This window comes from Rhinoderma darwinii, unplaced genomic scaffold, assembly GCF_050947455.1.
Source record: "Rhinoderma darwinii isolate aRhiDar2 unplaced genomic scaffold, aRhiDar2.hap1 Scaffold_36, whole genome shotgun sequence".
Taxonomy (NCBI): Eukaryota; Metazoa; Chordata; class Amphibia; order Anura; family Rhinodermatidae; genus Rhinoderma; species Rhinoderma darwinii.
The window spans coordinates 282,654-301,525 of NW_027463465.1; the positions used below are offsets into that span (position 1 = coordinate 282,654).

General features: G+C 49.8%; 1 protein-coding gene across 1 annotated transcript in view; it reads right to left on the reverse strand.

The window, feature by feature from the left end:
- Nucleotides 1-18,115, reverse strand: part of ABL1 (ABL proto-oncogene 1, non-receptor tyrosine kinase) — a 95,036-nt gene extending 76,921 nt beyond the window's left edge. Inside the window, exon 1 of the mRNA XM_075848334.1 lies at nt 17,249-18,115. Within this exon, the coding sequence (XP_075704449.1) occupies nt 17,249-17,387 (139 nt within the window). The 5' untranslated portion in view covers nt 17,388-18,115. The remainder of the gene's footprint in view (nt 1-17,248) is intronic.
- Between the last annotated feature and the right edge of the window lie 757 nt (nt 18,116-18,872).

Genomic DNA, 18,872 nt, shown 5'->3' on the forward strand with positions numbered 1-18,872 from the left:
ACTGACACACAGGCAAAGCAGCACCGACGGAGCGAGGGAAGAGAACTGCAGGTCAATGCTGATTTATAGATCATTCAGGGTCTGTGAAAAGCTGGGTTTAACCCATATGAGGCTATTAGTGGTGGTCACGTAGTATTGTTATGAACTGCAGACGATCTTCTAGCAAACGCTGCGGCTACAAAAGCGATTACTGGTCCAAAAATCAGAAGCGAGATGTAAGGAGGGCCGCTGACGGGGGCGGCGTACAAACGGGCTATCAAGGAATCGACAGAGAAAACCGCGCTGCGACCATAACAGACCGTTCCTGCCGGCTCGGAAGAGCGACAGCAGATGGTCTACTAACTACATAAACCTGCAGTGCCCCCTAGAGGCAGCAGAAGTGCATTGCAACCATCATGACCGCAGATCCAGATGTAACGGGGCCAGGCATTACTAAGCGATGTCCGCAACATCCGTATGGCACACTGGGATTGGGTGTTATCTAATGGGTCAGGTGAATTGTATAAGTAGAATTATATCCTACCGAAACAGCGCCACTCTTGTCCATGGTCGTGTGTGGTATTGCAGCTTGGCCTCATTCAATTTGGAGAAGAGCAGTGCTGTTTCTGGAGGAAGCCGCCATGTTTTAATACTCTCACGCGAACCCTTTAACGAGGCGATATGTGTAAGATAGCATGACACCAGCTAGACAATGACGAGCAGGGGGGCGGCACAACGCCACAGAGGAGACCGGTGTAGCAGAGCTGATTTGGTCATCATGATGTGTTAGGTGGGGGATTTACGTCTATGTAAATAAAGCTTATTCATTGTGTAATGGTTCTGCAGCTTTCTCGTAAATGGTTTATTTTCAAGATCTCGGCTTGCTGTCAGTGAATAAAAACATTATTTATTTTTACATTCTGAGGGTGAAAACACAAACCGTGTTCGTCTTACCATTAATTACTGCGGTTTTCAGCTCTGCAGTTTTTACAAATTGAACTGAAATAGGTGGTAAAACGCACATGGAGCGACTACCGGCCCGTGTGGGGACACCCTAACCCCCTGCACATGGGACAGAAGGGCTGCCGGTTTTCTGATCCGCAGCGTGCTCATTCTGTTCTAGATGTTGACACTTTTCAATGCAGAAAGGGTTAAATATCACATGACACATGCAGATTTATACTTCCACTGGGTGCGTGGGTCCCCGGGGTCCATTCACATTAGACAAAATATACTGAATCCGCTGACGGGATCGGTTGTCTATCTAATGTGTCTGCGGGTGTCCAAACCCAAAAGCAGAGGTTCCGGGAAAGCAGGATCGGGCATGCTGAATCTCAACATGACCGAGATAAGCAGCTGCCGGAAGAGTCTTATTCAACAGCTATTTAGAGGGGGTCTCCACTTTGGACAATCACTACTTTTTAGAAATTTACCTTAACAATAAGCTGATCCCAGAGTGTCCCCTGCAGAAAACCCCAGCGATCAGCTGTGATCTGTGGAGAACCTGACAGGCAGTGTTGTTTCTCAGCAGCGCCACCACAGGGGAAATGAAGCATTACAGTGTCCATTCATATCAATGTGTTGTCTGTGTAATACAGGATGGGTTCTCCAGAGACGCTCTATGTGACCGCTCTACACTCTGGACGAGAGATGAGGGTCCTGATCAGAGACCCCCTCTATTACCCCAGAATACCCTAATAGGGTGCATGACAATGAGTTTCTAAACTGGACGACCCCTTTAAAAGTGTATGGCACGTGTATAGACCAAATTGACAGCTATCTCTTCCTATACCTCTGGCGCCTCCTACCTACTGGAGGTACAATAGCATCAGACGTCTCATAAAACAAAAGGGTAGGAAAATCTCTACTGCAGTAAATACATAACAATTTCTTTAACCGCATACACCAGCAGGGGGCAGGAGAACCTCACACACCAGCAGGGGGCAGGAGAACCTCACACACCGGCAGGGGGCAGGAGAACCTCACACACCGGCAGGGGGCAGGAGAACCTCATACACCGGCAGGGGGCAGGAGAACCTCACACACCAGCAGGGGGCAGGAGAACCTCACACACCGGCAGGGGGCAGGAGAACCTCACACACCAACAGGGGGCAGGAGAACCTCACACACCGGCAGGGGCAGGAGAACCTCACACACCGGCAGGGGGCAGGAGAACCTCACACACCAACAGGGGGCAGGAGAACCTCACACACCGGCAGGGGGCAGGAGAACCTCACACACCGGCAGGGGGGCAGGAGAACCTCACACACCGGCAGGGGGGCAGGAGAACCTCACACACCGGCAGGGGGGCAGGAGAACCTCACACACCGGCAGGGGGCAGGAGAACCTCACACACCGGCAGGGGGCAGGAGAACCTCACACACCGGCAGGGGGCAGGAGAACCTCACACACCAACAGGGGGCAGGAGAACCTCACACACCAACAGGGGGCAGGAGAACCTCACACACCAACAGGGGGCAGGAGAACCTCACACACCGGCAGGGGGCAGGAGAACCTCACACACCGGCAGGGGGCAGGAGAACCTCACACACCAACAGGGGGCAGGATAACCTCACACACCGGCAGGGGGCAGGATAACCTCACACACCGGCAGGGGGCAGGAGAAGCTCACACACCGGCAGGGGGCAGGAGAAGCTCACACACCGGCAGGGGGCAGGAGAAGCTCACACACCGGCAGGGGGCAGGAGAACCTCATACACCAGCAGGGGGCAGGAGAACCTCACACACCAACAGGGGGCAGGAGAACCTCACACACCGGCAGGGGGCAGGAGAACCTCACACACCAACAGGGGGCAGGATAACCTCACACACCGGCAGGGGGCAGGAGAAGCTCACACACCGGCAGGGGGCAGGAGAACCTCACACACCGGCAGGGGGCAGGAGAACCTCACACACCGGCAGGGGGCAGGAGAACCTCACACACCGGCAGGGGGCAGGAGAACCTCACACACCAACAGGGGGCAGGAGAACCTCACACACCGGCAGGGGGCAGGAGAAGCTCACACACCGGCAGGGGGCAGGAGAACCTCACACACCGGCAGGGGGCAGGAGAACCTCACACACCGGCAGGGGGCAGGAGAAGCTCACACACCGGCAGGGGGCAGGAGAAGCTCACACACCGGCAGGGGGCAGGAGAAGCTCACACACCGGCAGGGGGCAGGAGAAGCTCACACACCGGCAGGGGGCAGGAGAACCTCACACACCGGCATGGGGCAGGAGAAGCTCACACACCGGCAGGGGGCAGGAGAACCTCACACACCGGCAGGGGGCAGGAGAACCTCACACACCGGCAGGGGGCAAGAGAACCTCACACACCGGCAGGGGGGCAGGAGAACCTCACACACCAGCAGGGGGCAGGAGAACCTCACACACCGGCAGGGGGCAGGAGAACCTCACACACCGGCAGGGGGCAGGAGAACCTCACACACCAGCAGGGGGCAGGAGAACCTCACACACCAGCAGGGGGCAGGAGAACCTCACACACCGGCAGGGGGCAGGAGAACCTCACACACCAGCAGGGGGCAGGAGAACCTCACACACCGGCAGGGGGCAGGAGAACCTCACACACCAGCAGGGGGCAGGAGAACCTCACACACCAGCAGGGGGCAGGAGAACCTCACACACCGGCAGGGGGCAGGAGAACCTCACACACCAGCAGGGGGCAGGAGAACCTCACACACCAGCAGGGGGCAGGAGAACCTCACACACCGGCAGGGGGCAGGAGAACCTCACACACCAGCAGGTGGCAGGAGAACCTCACACACCAGCAGGGGGGGTGTTCACCTTATACCCGGTATGAGAGGCTCCTGCTGCCGTCTTACTGGCTGGAATAGTTTGTAGGATTTCTCCCTGGCTCAGCATTGTATGCGACACGCAGGGATATTGGGGTGTTCTGACCTTTATGAGGGATCCTGAACCGAAAATCTGCAAAAATTCACACTAAAATCCAGACGTAATAATGTAGTGCAGGGGTCAGCAACCTTCAGCACTCCAGCTGCTGTGAAACTACAATCCCCAGCATGCCCTGACAGCCTTTGGCTGCAAAAATATAGCATTCGGCTGTCAGGGCATGCTGGGAGTTGTAGTTTAACAGCTGGAGTGCTGAAGGCTGCTGACCCCTGTAGTCACACGGTGTATGCTGGACATTCCCATAGGGCCACACACACCTGACGGAGGGAGTTATACATCAACAAGTCTGATATTGAACGGTAGGGGATATCGGAGTGGACCGTGATATTCCATAGAGACATCCAGCAAAATAAATAATTCAATGTTATAACACGGCAGCCTGTATTGTATACGTCTATACAGCGGCTTTCTTCAGCGGTATACATCCTCCCGACATTACCCTCTGACACATGCAGATTCACAATAAAACGTGCGCCGGGAAATCTCTGCTACATCTGGACTCACCTCATGTTCACACAACCAATTTGCCCAAGAATCCAAAGAAGAATTCTTGGATTTCTGCCACGGATTTGCAATTTCATCCGCCGCGGATTAGTCCTAATCATGGAACCCGCACACTGCGAATGCGCAGCAAAACGTGCACGTGTCATGTGCGGCCTGAGCTGCAGATTTCCCCGTTCTACACGGACAACGTCCAGAACTGAATGAGCGCGCTGCGGATTTCCATGCAGGTTCAGCAGCACGTGGAGGAGATTTTTGTTCTAATCTCAGGTACTGACATCCGCTATTAGCGCTCCACTTGGGGGCTGCTATACGGGACTTTCCCCAATGCTTTACACTGCAGCTCTGTACCATTAGAAGGCTGCTCTGCTTAGCTGCACTGTCTCTTGGAGTCTGAGACCCAGCCCCCCATGATTTACACTGCAGCTATGCTTGTTCATCCGAGAAGACGAGACTGAGGAGAATAAATTGCATTTAATTATTCTCCGGCATTTTATCCCCCCAAATATAAATATTTGCAGTCATTTTGCACATACTGAAGTGATGTAGGCAGAGCCCGGCAGGCTGAATGCGTCACCCCAAGAAATAAGACATACGGGCACTTTACAATGCAATTTCCTGCCGGGATCGGGAGCGCGGCGTCCGCTCTCACCTTCATACATTTCAGAACTATAATGATTTTTTTTTTCTGAAGAAAACAGCAGATGAGATGTCATAAGAAGACGCAGAGAAGTCAGTCAACATCCGGGGGATCGGCTCCGTATTCCACTTACACAATTTACATATAAACACTGTCTATATGATTAATGCCGCATTGTAGATGTATTCAGGTCACAGCGGAGACCAAACAGGAATAAACCGCAAATCACTCACCTCCTATTAGTGTTAAAGGGGCAGGAGCCTAATATACAGAACACAGGCAAGAGGGAAAACCTCAGGTCCAGGTGCCGCTCTCACCACAGAGATCAATGGGCAAATCACAACCTAGCACAGCGCCAAACTGCAGGGAACCTCACAACAAGCTTACTGACTATCAGCAGAATAGTGAGTGCAGCTCTGGAGTATAATACAGGATGTAACTCAGGATCAGTACAGGATAAGTAATGTAATGTATGTACACAGTGACTCCACCAGCAGAATAGTGAGTGCAGCTCTGGAGTATAATACAGGATGTAACTCAGGATCAGTACAGGATAAGTAATGTAATGTATGTACACAGTGACTCCACCAGCAGAATAGTGAGTGCAGCTCTGGAGTATAATACAGGATATAACTCAGGATCAGTACAGGATAAGTAATGTAATGTATGTACACAGTGACTCCACCAGCAGAATAGTGAGTGCAGCTCTGGAGTATAATACAGGATATAACTCAGGATCAGTACAGGATAAGTAATGTATGTACACAGTGACTCCACCAGCAGAATAGTGAGTGCAGCTCTGGAGTATAATACAGGATGTAACTCATGATCAGTACAGGATAAGTAATGTAATGTATGTACACAATGACTCCACCAGCAGAATAGTGAGTGCAGCTCTGGAGTATAATACAAGATGTAACTCAGGATCAGTACAGGATAAGTAATGTAATGTATGTACATAGTGACTCCACCAGCAGAATAGTCAGTGCAGCTCTGGAGTATAATACAGGATATAACTCAGGATCAGTACAGGATAAGTAATGTAATGTATGTACGCAGTGACTCCACCAGCAGAATAGTGAGTGCAGCTCTGGAGTATAATACAGGATATAACTCAGGATCAGTACAGGATAAGTAATGTAATGTATGTACACAGTGACTCCACCAGCAGAATAGTGAGTGCAGCTCTGGAGTATAATACAGGATGTAACTCAGGATCAGTACAGGATAAGTAATGTATGTACACAGTGACTCCACCAGCAGAATAGTGAGTGCAGCTCTGGAGTATAATACAGGATGTAACTCAGGATCAGTACAGGATAAGTAATGTAATGTATGTACACAGTGACTCCACCAGCAGAATAGTGAGTGCAGCTCTGGAGTATAATACAGGATATAACTCAGGATCAGTACAGGATAAGTAATGTATGTACACAGTGACTCCACCAGCAGGATAGTGAGTGCAGCTCTGGTGTATAATACAGGATATAACTCAGGATCAGTCCAGGATAAGTAATGTAATGTATGTACACAGTGACTCCACCAGCAGAATAGTGAGTGCAGCTCTGGAGTATAATACAGGATATAACTCAGGATCAGTACAGGATAAGTAATGTAATGTATGTACACAGTGACTCCACCAGCAGAATAGTGAGTGCAGCTCTGGAGTATAATACAGGATATAACTCAGGATCAGTAATGTATTCCATCTAATGCACGGACGTCCTTGGTCCTTCAGAGGGAGAGCAGCTTTTTGAAGATTCTTCCAAGCTCTGGCTAATGTAGAGGGATTCTCCTCCTTATTACCTGCTCTAACACGACATGTGGAAAGACGTTATTTCGGGGCTGTAACCCCTTATTTTTTTAGCCCCCTCCTTATGTAATCTTCTAATGTGTCTATGACAAGTCCCTAATTCACCAATGGTCAATGTAAAGCATTTCGGGCGTGCATCCTCTTAGTCGACGGCCTCAAAGAAGAGCAGACTTGAGCCCCTGGTACTGTATACAGAGACCGACATGCCAGGGGCCCGGGCTGGAGCGCCTGTACTGGGAGGGTAATGCAGCTGGATGTGTTTTATGCTGGGCATTAAATCCTATTTTACGGTGTATTACATTATTGGGACTGGCGCGGTCCTTGCTCTTGCTGTGCGGCACTAAAAATGTTTATTACATTGAAAAACAACATTCTAAAAAAGGAAACTCCAGAAAAACACACAGTTACCCACGCCCGGGCACATCCAAAAAAAGAATGAGAGAAAGATGAGCGTCTATGGTCATATTTAGTGTCTTGGATGGACGACTTGTTTCCTATCCGATCCTGAGAAAGCTGGGTGCAGAATAGTCGGATGCATCCAATTTGGCCTCGTGAAGTAATTTTCCTCCAGCTGCGGAATTTGTTTTATCTGAATTGTGCAATTAAATGAAGATTACGGCGTCCGGCGATATTAGGCGTTCAGTCTTTATGGATAATTCAGTCACAAAAGGATGAGCGGACCGGAGACATCCGCAGGGTCGTCCCACAAATCCACTCATTTAGTGGGGATCGGGTGAGAGGGCACATGGGGGGCACGCTCGCTGGCATTTCTGCCTTTTATTGCGTGGAGAAGAAACAATAACACGGTAATTCAGTCTGATAACGTCGCCATCGTCCATGATGGCGGTTTTCAGGACCGGACGACTCATCGTTCAATTATTTCCCTAACAAGTGTGGAGACCGGCGGACAGCGTCCTAGATGCACAGTGTGAACTCGGTTTCTTTACAGCAAATTGTAGCTGTAGTGACGTTACAGTGTGTCAGTAAAAGATGAAGTGCTGGAGAAGTCGGGCCACTTTCTAATAACAGACAATGAGCCCACAAACAGCTCCCTAGATCTCAGCTTCCTGGGTCACTGTGAATATCACATGAGGAGGTGGATTTACAGATTGTCGCAGATCAGATGCAAATTGATTGATATTGGTGATAAACTGGTACCAGCAGGGAGTGTGAACAAGCAGCGAGGAACGAAGCCACGGACTCTGCACCACTGTCTGCAGTGCACAGGAGAAGCCACGGACTCTGCACCACTGTCTGCAATACACAGAAGAAGCCACAGACTCTGCACCACTGTCTACAATACACAGAAACCACGGACTCAGCATCACTGCCTACAATACACAGAAACCACGGACTCTGCATCACTGTCTACAGTACACAGAAGAAGCCACGGACTCTGCATCACTGTCTACAGTACACAGAAGAAGCCACAGACTCTGTATCACTGTCTACAATACACAGAAACCACGGACTCGGCATCACTGTCTACAGTACACAGAAGAAGCCACGGACTCTGCATCACTGTCTACAGTACACAGAAGAAGCCACGGACTCAGCATCACTGGCTACAGTACACAGAAGAAGCCACAGACTCAGCATCACTGTCTACAGTACACAGAAGAAGCCACGGACTCTGCATCACTGTCTACAATACACAGAAATCCCGGACTCTGCATCACTGTCTACAATACACAGAAATCACGGACTCAGCATCACTGTCTACAGTACACAGAAGAAGCCACGGACTCTGTATCACTGTCTACAGTACACAGAAGAAGCCACAGACTCTGTATCACTGTCTAAAATACACAGAAACCACGGACTCAGCATCACTGTCTACAGTACACAGAAGAAGCCACGGACTCAGCATCACTGGCTACAGTACACAGAAGAAGCCACAGACTCTGTATCACTGTCTACAATACACAGAAACCACGGACTCAGCATCACTGTCTACAGTACACAGAAGAAGCCACGGACTCAGCATCACTGTCTACAGTACACAGAAGAAGCCACGGACTCTGCATCACTGTCTACAATACACAGAAATCCCGGACTCTGCATCACTGTCTACAATACACAGAAATCACGGACTCAGCATCACTGTCTACAGTACACAGAAGAAGCCACGGACTCAGCATCACTGTCTACAGTACACAGAAGAAGCCACAGACTCTGTATCACTGTCTAAAATACACAGAAACCACGGACTCAGCATTACTGTCTACAGTACACAGAAGAAGCCACGGACTCCGCATCACTGGCTACAGTACACAGAAGAAGCCACAGACTCTGTATCACTGTCTACAATACACAGAAACCACGGACTCAGCATCACTGTCTACAGTACACAGAAGAAGCCACGGACTCAGCATCACTGTCTACAGTACACAGAAGAAGCCACGGACTCTGCATCACTGTCTACAATACACAGAAATCCCGGACTCTGCATCACTGTCTACAATACACAGAAATCACGGACTCAGCATCACTGTCTACAGTACACAGAAGAAGCCACTGACTCAGCATCACTGTCTACAGTACACAGAAGAAGCCACAGACTCTGCATCACTGTCTACAATACACAGAAACCACGGACTCTGCATCACTGTCTACAGTACACAGAAGAAGCCACGGACTCAGCATCACTGTCTACAATACACAGGAGAAACCACGGACTCAGCATCACTGTCTACAGTACACAGAAGAAGCCACGGACTCTGCATCACTGTCTACAGTACAAAGAAGAAGCCTCGGACTCTGCACCACTGTCTGCAATACACAGGAGAAACCACGGACTCTGCATCACGGTCTGCAATACACAGAAGCCAGTGACGCTGCATCACTGTCTGCTATACACAGAAGCCACGGACTCTGCAACACTGTCTACAGTACAAAGAAGAAGCCACGGACTCTGCAACACTGTCTACAATACACAGAAGCCACGGACTCTGCATCACTGTCTACAGTACAAAGAAGAAGCCACAGACTCTGCATCACTGTCTACAGTACAAAGAAGAAGCCACAGACTCTGCATCAGTCTACAGTACACAGAAGAAGACACGGACTCTGCATCACTGTCTACAGTACATAGAAGCCACTGACTCTGCATCACTGTCTACAATACACAGAAGCCACAGACTACTGTAGACTGTTATGCAGAGTCTGTTGCTTCTGTGTATTGTAGACAGTGATGCAGACACAAAAGCCACAGACTCTGCATCACTGTCTGCAATACACAGGAGAAGCCACGGACTCTGCACCACTGTCTACAGTACACAGAAGCCACGGACTCTGCATCACTGTCTACAGTACACAGAAGCCACGGACTGCACCACTGTCTGCAATACACAGGAGAAGCCACGGACTCTGAACCACTGTCTGCAATACACAGGAGAAGCCACAGACTCTGAACCACTGTCTACAATACACAGGAGAAGATACGGGCTCTGCACCGCTGTCTACAGTACAAAGAAGAAGCCACGGACTCTGCAACACTGTCTACAATACACAGAAGCCACGGACTCTGCATCACTGTCTACAGTACAAAGAAGAAGCCACAGACTCTGCATCACTGTCTACAGTACAAAGAAGAAGCCACAGACTCTGCATCAGTCTACAGTACACAGAAGAAGACACGGACTCTGCATCACTGTCTACAGTACACAGAAGCCACTGACTCTGCATCGCTGTCTACAATACACAGAAGCCACAGACTACTGTAGACTGTTATGCAGAGTCTGTTGCTTCTGTGTATTGTAGACAGTGATGCAGACACAAAAGCCACAGTCACTGTCTGCAATACACAGGAGAAGCCACGGACTCTGCACCACTGTCTACAGTACACAGAAGCCACGGACTCTGCATCACTGTCTACAGTACACAGAAGCCACGGACTCTGCATCACTGTCTACAGTACACAGAAGCCACGGACTCTGCATCACTGTCTGCAATACATAGGAGAAACCACGGACTCTTCACCACTGTCTACAGTACACAGAAGCCACGGACTCTGCACCACTGTCTGCAATACACAGGAGAAGCCACGGACTCTGCACCACTGTCTGCAATACACAGGAGAAGCCACGGACTCCGAACCACTGTCTGCAATACACAGGAGAAGCCACAGAATCTGCATCACTGTCTACAATACACCGGAGAAGCCACAGACTCTGAACCACTGTCTGCAATACACAGGAGAAGCCACAGACTCTGAACCACTGGCTACAATACACAGAACCACGGACTCCGAACCACTGTCTGCAATACACAGGAGAGGCCACAGACTCTGAACCACTGTCTACAATACACAGGAGAAGTTACGGGCTCTGCACCACTGTCTACAATACACCGGAGAGGCCAGGGACTCTGCACCACTGGCTACAATACACAGGAGAAGCCACAGACTCTGCACCACTGGCTACAATGCACCAGAGAAGCCACGGACTCTGAACCACTGTCTGCAATACACAGGAGAAGCCATGGACTCTGAACCACTGGCTACAATACACAGGAGAAGCCACAGACTCTGAACCACTGTCTGCAATACACAGGAGAAGCCCAGTGAAACAGTGAAAGCAAATGTCTAGACAGGGAACTGAAAATCCAAGGCTCAGCCCCTCCCCAGCCTGAAGTGACTGATAACAGGGGACAATAGATTGTTTTCACTTTCACAGTAAGTGGAGATCAGCCGGCTGCAGGTTTATTGTCCCGGTAATAAAGTCCTATCATTACAGTAAATGACGGCGAGAATCTCGTGGTCACCGCTTGTGTTATCTTTAGAAAAAAATGAAGAAAATTGAATTGTCCTCGTAATTTGACTCGCCCCCGTAATTTCTAAATCAAAACCGCGCCAATGTTTGAAGGCCACTTAAGAGACTGATTGGAGGGGTCGATACCACAATGACAGGGACCAGAATTTACCCCTCTGTGTTTTATGTCGCGCAGTCAATTTAGGTGTCAGCGCGTGAAAGCTCGGGCGCGGCAGACGTGCAATCACGGCGCCTAATTAACTCCTCCCGGGGCACAGACTGGAAATCCATAGACGATCGACTCGTCAGTGTCACGCCGTCAATGGAGCGTTACTGGAGCGCTGGCCCCGCGCGGCCGCCTTGTTTACATCAATGTCTCTTTCTTTATAAAATCCAATAGTCTTTGTGTGCGGGGGGAAAACAGGTCAAAGGCTCCAACATCTAAATCAATGCACAAGTAAAGGGTTGTGAGGAACGAACGCCGCTCCTGTTTACACGCCGGCAGTAATGGCGCCGGATGATCGCGTACCTGTCCGATCGATGCAGGATCTTCAGGTGTCAAATTGCTGCTGCTGTAAAAAAAAACAACAGACATTTCAACTATTCTAAAAAGCGCCCAAACCAGAAAGCTGGACGACAAACAGCCCGAGGAGCCTTTCTGCGACCGCCGCGTTTAACCCTCTGAGGGACGGCGCTTAAACACGACAGAGCGCCTCAAATCAGACATAAATCACATTAAGGAAGGAAAATAATTAAAATCGCCGAGAAGCGAAACCCTTAAAATGTGATCATGAGTCACCGCGACGTTTATGAGAAAACGAAATCCTCTTAATGCGAGGAAATATTGCAAATTCAGCATTAAACGGAGTGAATTACCGGAAGGGAAAATAAAATCTTCAGAGGAGTTTATACAGCGATGGCCCCCGAAGAAACGGCGCCAGAATGGACCGGGGGGGGGGGCTGTCAGCATCGTGCGATGCTATTTGTAGAATGACACGGACGCCGCTTGTCCGCTATCAGGATGGCGGGATAGACACGTTACTCTGAGCCTGCACTTGTTTTAGGAATCTATAAGGGATCCCTTAAAATGACAGCATCTGTGGGTGACACGGCACCGGACCACGTCAATGGAAAGTGGGTGACATGCCAATGCCACGGGCGACCAAGTGACTGGATCAAAGGGTGCCGTGGAGGGAGACACGTGGTCCCTCCCGACCAATCAGTCGAGGAGGCCTCTGCTCTAGTGGATCAACCTCAGGGTTTAGGGTAGTATCAGCGGGTTCAGTGCCCCCCTCTGGGTAAGGGCATTAAAGATGCCCAACTTTACAAGGGGTCTTGATATGGCCACCATTAGGTTACAGTGTCACCCAGCTTTCTTAGAGAGCTCAAAGGCAAATACTGTGTATAAGGAGGCAGCTCCGTTATTACGTGAAAAGATGACTATCTGAGATGAGGTCTGGTTGTCACCCAGCTTTCCCACAGACAGATATCACTAAGGAAGAGCTGATCGGGCGGTCGACTCAAATAATGAATACGTTATCATTAAGGGAAAAAAATGGTGGGTCATAAACAGTCATTTCAAAGATCTCTGCTTGCGGTCAGTAAGTTGGAATATGCTTGTTTAAATCAAGAGCCTGAAAACCCATCCTGACCGAATACTTCTCACAACTGAGAATTTATTACAATGTAACAGACACCAGGGGTATCAAACAAGCGGCCCGCGGGGCACCGGAGCTCCGAAGACATTAGTAATGTAGGGTTATAGTAGATCAAATAACTAAGTGATTAACAATAATTTTGTATCGTATGAAATTTGAAAGTAATGCGGCCGTCAACTTCCCATTTTTTCTATATGTGGCCCACTTACCGGAAAGTCAAAGAATTTGCAGCATCACTCAACGTTATATCAAAAGATTTGTAAAGCTGCAACTTAATACATCTTGTGTTTCAGTACTATACGGCTTTCAAGTTCTCTGCTGGCTGTCAGTGAATGGGAATGCCCATTTTAACATACAGCAACCCCATCCTGACCTAATACTTCTTACAGCTGAGGGGTTGTTTCAATTGTATCCCGTCTAGACAATACTCTGTGAGGTAAACACATCAGCAGCACAAATCTCCCTTCTGTCCTGATGTTTGTTACAATGTATCAGTGCAGGTCAAATGTATCAGTCTGGAGTTCAGGCCGTTCACCTCATAAAGAATTGTCTAGACTCGATACAACGGTAGCAAACCCTCAGCTGTGAGAAGTATTTGGTCAGGGCAGGGTCTCAGCCTCTGGATGTATACAAGAATGTTCCCAGTCACTGACAGCAAGCAGAGATCATGAAAATGGTGCAAAATAATTACACAAAGTCCGTCGGAAAGTCGCCTTTATCTAGCAGAGGCTGGACGACCCCTTTAATAAAGTTGGCTCTGCTTGGAATCTCTGCCTGAGACACGTCTGAGGTTCTACCTGAACGTTACACTGGCGCATTTCTGCGCCCGAATTACGGCGGCTAATAATGGCTCAGAATTGCGCCTGGATTACGCTCATGTGAAGAGCAGAACGTTCAAACATCCAGAACGCAACGATATGAAAGACAATAATGGTCAGAAGTGACGGCGCGGGACGTCCTCTATAATAACAGGGACAGTCGCCGGAAGCTGGAGCCGCACCTCGTCCCTCCCGTAAATGTTCACAGCCTGGGACCCCGCTAATGTGGGGACACTATTAGATCAGCGCTGCACATGTGGAGGCCATTAGCCCGGTATCAAATGCACAACTGAGAGCTCAGGGACCGTCTGCTGCGCACTTACGAGATCGCAACAAGGACCAGCCGCACCGAGTCCTCCACTACAGCCGGTACCGGGAAGTCAAAGGACAGACGTAGAGTCTATTCACAAACAGCAGTGGCGGGGCCGCGCCAGACTGCAGCGTCGCACAGAGACATGCCGCTTTGTTTTTTGGTTTTATTAAAACATGGAGGGGGCGGAGCGTGACACCAGTAAGTCACTGTGTCATGCTCCGCCCCCTCAGGCCCGTGTGTTCCAGCACTTGCGTGCAATATAAGAGCTGGAAATACGATCATGGACTGCAACATAATAGTAATGACGAGACGCGGATACAACGCTCAGGGGGGTCATTCTACGGCTACAGGGTCTCACATGGCTGGAAAGTTCTGGAAGAAACTCCTAAGAGGATCACACAGCCCCTTCAATTAATAAGAGTGGTGAGCACCGGCGTTGCGATTACGTAACATGCCGCGGTCATACCGCATTCACGCCACGACCGCAACGTTGAATAGACCCTCTAACTGCCAGATGAGAGGAGCCTCGGATGGGGGTCATCACCAATGGTTTTCTCTTCAATATACAGATTTGATAGTTACTACGTATGGGGGAGCAGCGGCTGGAGACCTCTGGCGCCGCTTATCTTAGGGATGGTTAGAGAAAAGTCGACATGGCATTTATCTTTGGCTTCAAGGGTAACTAAACGTTCAACAAACTTCTGACATGTCAGCGGTTTGGATTGGTGGGGGTCCAAGCACTAAGACCACCACCAATCGCTAAAACGAAGCGGCAGAAGCGCTCCTGTGAACACTCTGCTGCTTCGTGTCTGCTCGGCTTTTTCCGGAAATCAATGTTACGGAGTACGGGCTGAATACAAGGTCTATAAACCCGTTCACCGCCACATCGGCTTCCGGAAAAACGAAGCGGCTCAGCGCTGACACGAGACCTTCTGCCGCTTCGTTTTAGCGTTTAGTTACCCTTTAAATAACAAAAACGGAGGATCCGTCACATGATGGAGACCAGCGGCGCCCGCAGGAACCCATTGACTTTAATAGGTTCCTGTCATTTCTCCCTCCAACGCAGATGTGAACACAGTCCCTATTGGTCCATATTACGTAGGGACTCATAATCTTCCAGATCAAATCAGAGGGGCCCGGAGGTAAAGTCCAGGCCATAGAGCTGTATGGATACCGGACCGGGACTACACGGGGTCACAATACCTCCGTCTGTGTGACCCCCTTATAGACATTAATCCCTGTAAAGTGAAACGTTCCGCAGCTTCCTGATACTTTGTATTGCATTTCCAAAATCTCTGCTTACCATCAGTGAATGGAAAAATTTGTGCTTATACCCAGAGGCTAAAAACCGGTCCTGACCCAATACTTCCCACAGCTGAGGGTTTGTTACAATGTATCGGCGTAGATAAGAGCTGTGTGTCTGAAGACGTGGGAGACATTTCCTCTGCGGATGTGTTTACTCACAGAGGATTCTCTAGTCTGGACACATTGTAACAAACTCTCAGCTGTGAGAAAAACTAGGGTGCACTTAGAGGAGACGTTTTTGGCCGCACGGTTTTACCGCAATTTGTCGCTGTTTCCGATGCCGTTTACTAGTGAAACTTGAAAAATAAATGTGTTTTACCTGTAAAGGCCGCGCAAGCGAAAACCACATCGAAACCACTGCAAATCGTGGGAAAACCGTGCGTTTTTGGCGTACGTCTGGGCCGCTTTGCGTCGGACTACACAATTTTATACAGAGGAACATTGTTAAAAACTGTGAACACAGCCTTCAGTCGGGATGGGGTTTCAGCCTCAATGTAAACAAGAACGATCCAATTCACTGACAGCAAGCAAAGATCTTGAAAATGTTGAAGAATTGAAACACAAAGTCAATTAGAAAGTTACAGAACTTGTCATTACACAATAATGAAGCATTACGGACATAAAGCCCCCCCCACCCGGACCCCTGCGGCGGGCTCTGAACCTTGTGACTACAGCTACAATCACATCACCCATCCCCCGTATTACCGCGACATCCTGCTCCGACAAATGACAGCAGACACAAGAAAACAATAACGGTGCTTATAATCCACTTTGTGGGGGTCGGTTACGAGGACGGCGACGGATCCGGCGCGGAGACGTGACAAAGCGCAATTCAATTATAAAAAGGCGAAAAAAAAATCTCCGGCTTCGTGTCAAGTCACACAAACGTACAAAGCAAACGTGACGACAACGTACACACCCTGCTGCGTATTCAGAAACAGCGCCACACCCCTCCACAGGTTGTGTCTGGTATTGCAGCTCTATTGAAGTGAATGAGCTGCAATACCGCACACAACCTGTGGGCAGGAATGGCGCTATTTTTGGAAGAAAGCAGCCATATTTTTCAAATACTAGACGCCGACAAACCGAAAACCACTGACAACAACCGGGGCGCTGACCATGATGGGAGTTATACTGCAACGGCTGATGAGGTGTGATCCGGTAGAAGATGGTCACTGGTCAGTAGTAGTACTGGGAGAGAAAGAGGAGGGGGTCAGTGACCCGAGGGCTATATGGGGGAGGAGCTTAGCATGACAGGTACTGAATAATTAAATACCTGTCATGATAAGCTCCGCCCCCACCCGATGCTGTCAGTGATTTCACCACAATTTATCCGGAACAATACAAGAAAAATTCCATTAATCGGACGTCTGATAATCCAGAATATTCGATAATCCAGCCCCTATCAGGACCCAATGACGTCAGACGAAAGGGATCGGTTCACGGTAAACACGTAATAACTTCTATATAATCGTCCAGTGCGGCCATAATAATAACCGGCGCTGGATTACGGAATCATTGGTACATTCCCTTTCATTACCGTGCTCCACGAAGACGTTGCAGTGCGGGCCGCCATGTTTGGCGGCGGCGTCTTTCTTCGCCGCTCCTTTGATGAAGGGTAGGGCAGGCAGACTCGGCCTCCTCTGGTCCCCGAGCACTTTTCCGGGCTGCTGACCCATAGGACGCCCCGACGCGAAGCAATAAAAAATAAAAATAATCCAGCGCGTGCGACTTTTCTGGCTTCTTGTCGCGGTCCACGGCTCGTCACGGCGTCCGACCGCTCAGCGGAGAAGCTTCATGTCACTGAGAAGAGGAACTTGGAGACGCCTCGGACTTTACAGATGGAGCAGCCTCGGTGGCAGGATGTGGTTTGGGGTGAAATGTAGAGACGGTTTCATAACAAGCCCCAAAAAAAGGAAAAAAAAACAAACAAAAATGGCGGAGGGCTGTGGTCTCTATGGTAACGCTCTTGGGGTGCAGCGCACTGGGGTCATGGGGGGCTGCGCTGGGGGTCACACATGGCTTGTGGGTCATGAAGGGGTTGTCACTCAGGTCACCAAGGGGTTAAGTGCAATAATAGGCGGTGGGGGGGGTGGAGCACCCGGGTTACCAGTGCCGGTTATAACGCGCACGTCTCGTCCCCGCTGTCACTTCCTTGGTCATCCCCGTATCTGGGGGTTCACAGGCCCCTGGGGGTCTCCCTTCTAAAGAGGGGGTGGCCGGTAATACCGGGGCTGGAGCCCCCTCTGACAGCTCGTCCGGTCACACAGGAAAATCAGAGCAGGACGAAGCGACCCCCGGTGTGTGTGTCAGCGGCCGCTTCCAGCCCTCTCCACCGCCGCCATGATGGGCCCTGGCCGCCGCCGCCGCTGCTGCCCTGGGAGACGCCGTGACGTACGTGACGTCACTTCCGGACACAGGTTGGCGGTGAACATAGGTGACCTGCGGCGCATGCGCGGTGGCTCCGGCGCTGGAGAGGGAGCAGTGAATGGAGAGCGCCCTGGGGAGTAGTGGAGGATGATGGGGGTGATAGTGCAGAGGGAAATGGCTTTTTTCCCCCAACTTAAAATAGTTTAGGGTTTCAACTGATGGTTCTTCGTTTCCCTGAGTCTCACCCTTTAACTCCTTCATGATCAGTCTAATTTGGGTCTTTAGGATGAAAGTTTTTTGTTTTTTTTTTCGTTTTTCCATTGTCGCATTCCGAGAGCCGTAACTTTTTAATTTTTCCGTTGACGTAACCGGCTTGTTTTTTGCGGAATGCGTCATATTTTTTAATAGAACAGTTTTGGGGTACATATACATTATTAATTATAGGGGGATCCGGGATTTTACAGAACTTGCAGCAGAGGATGGAAAATTACGTAGTAAACTAACCGATATGTTCACCCCTGAGGTTCCCGCTCCAAAGCTGAAGTCACGTGCCGCTGCAGCAAATCGCTGGCCTCCGGTGTGATGCTGCCATGAACGGCGAGTGACCGCGGCAGGATCGGGACGGACGGAGATCAGAACCTCGGGGGAGACTTCAGGGGTGGGTTTCTGTTCTCTATGTAATTCCGTCCCCTACGGCCGATTTTGTAAAATCCCGGATCACCCCTTAAACATGTTAAGTTTATAATTTGTCATTACAATCGCGGCGCTCCCTTATAGATGTATATATTTTTTTA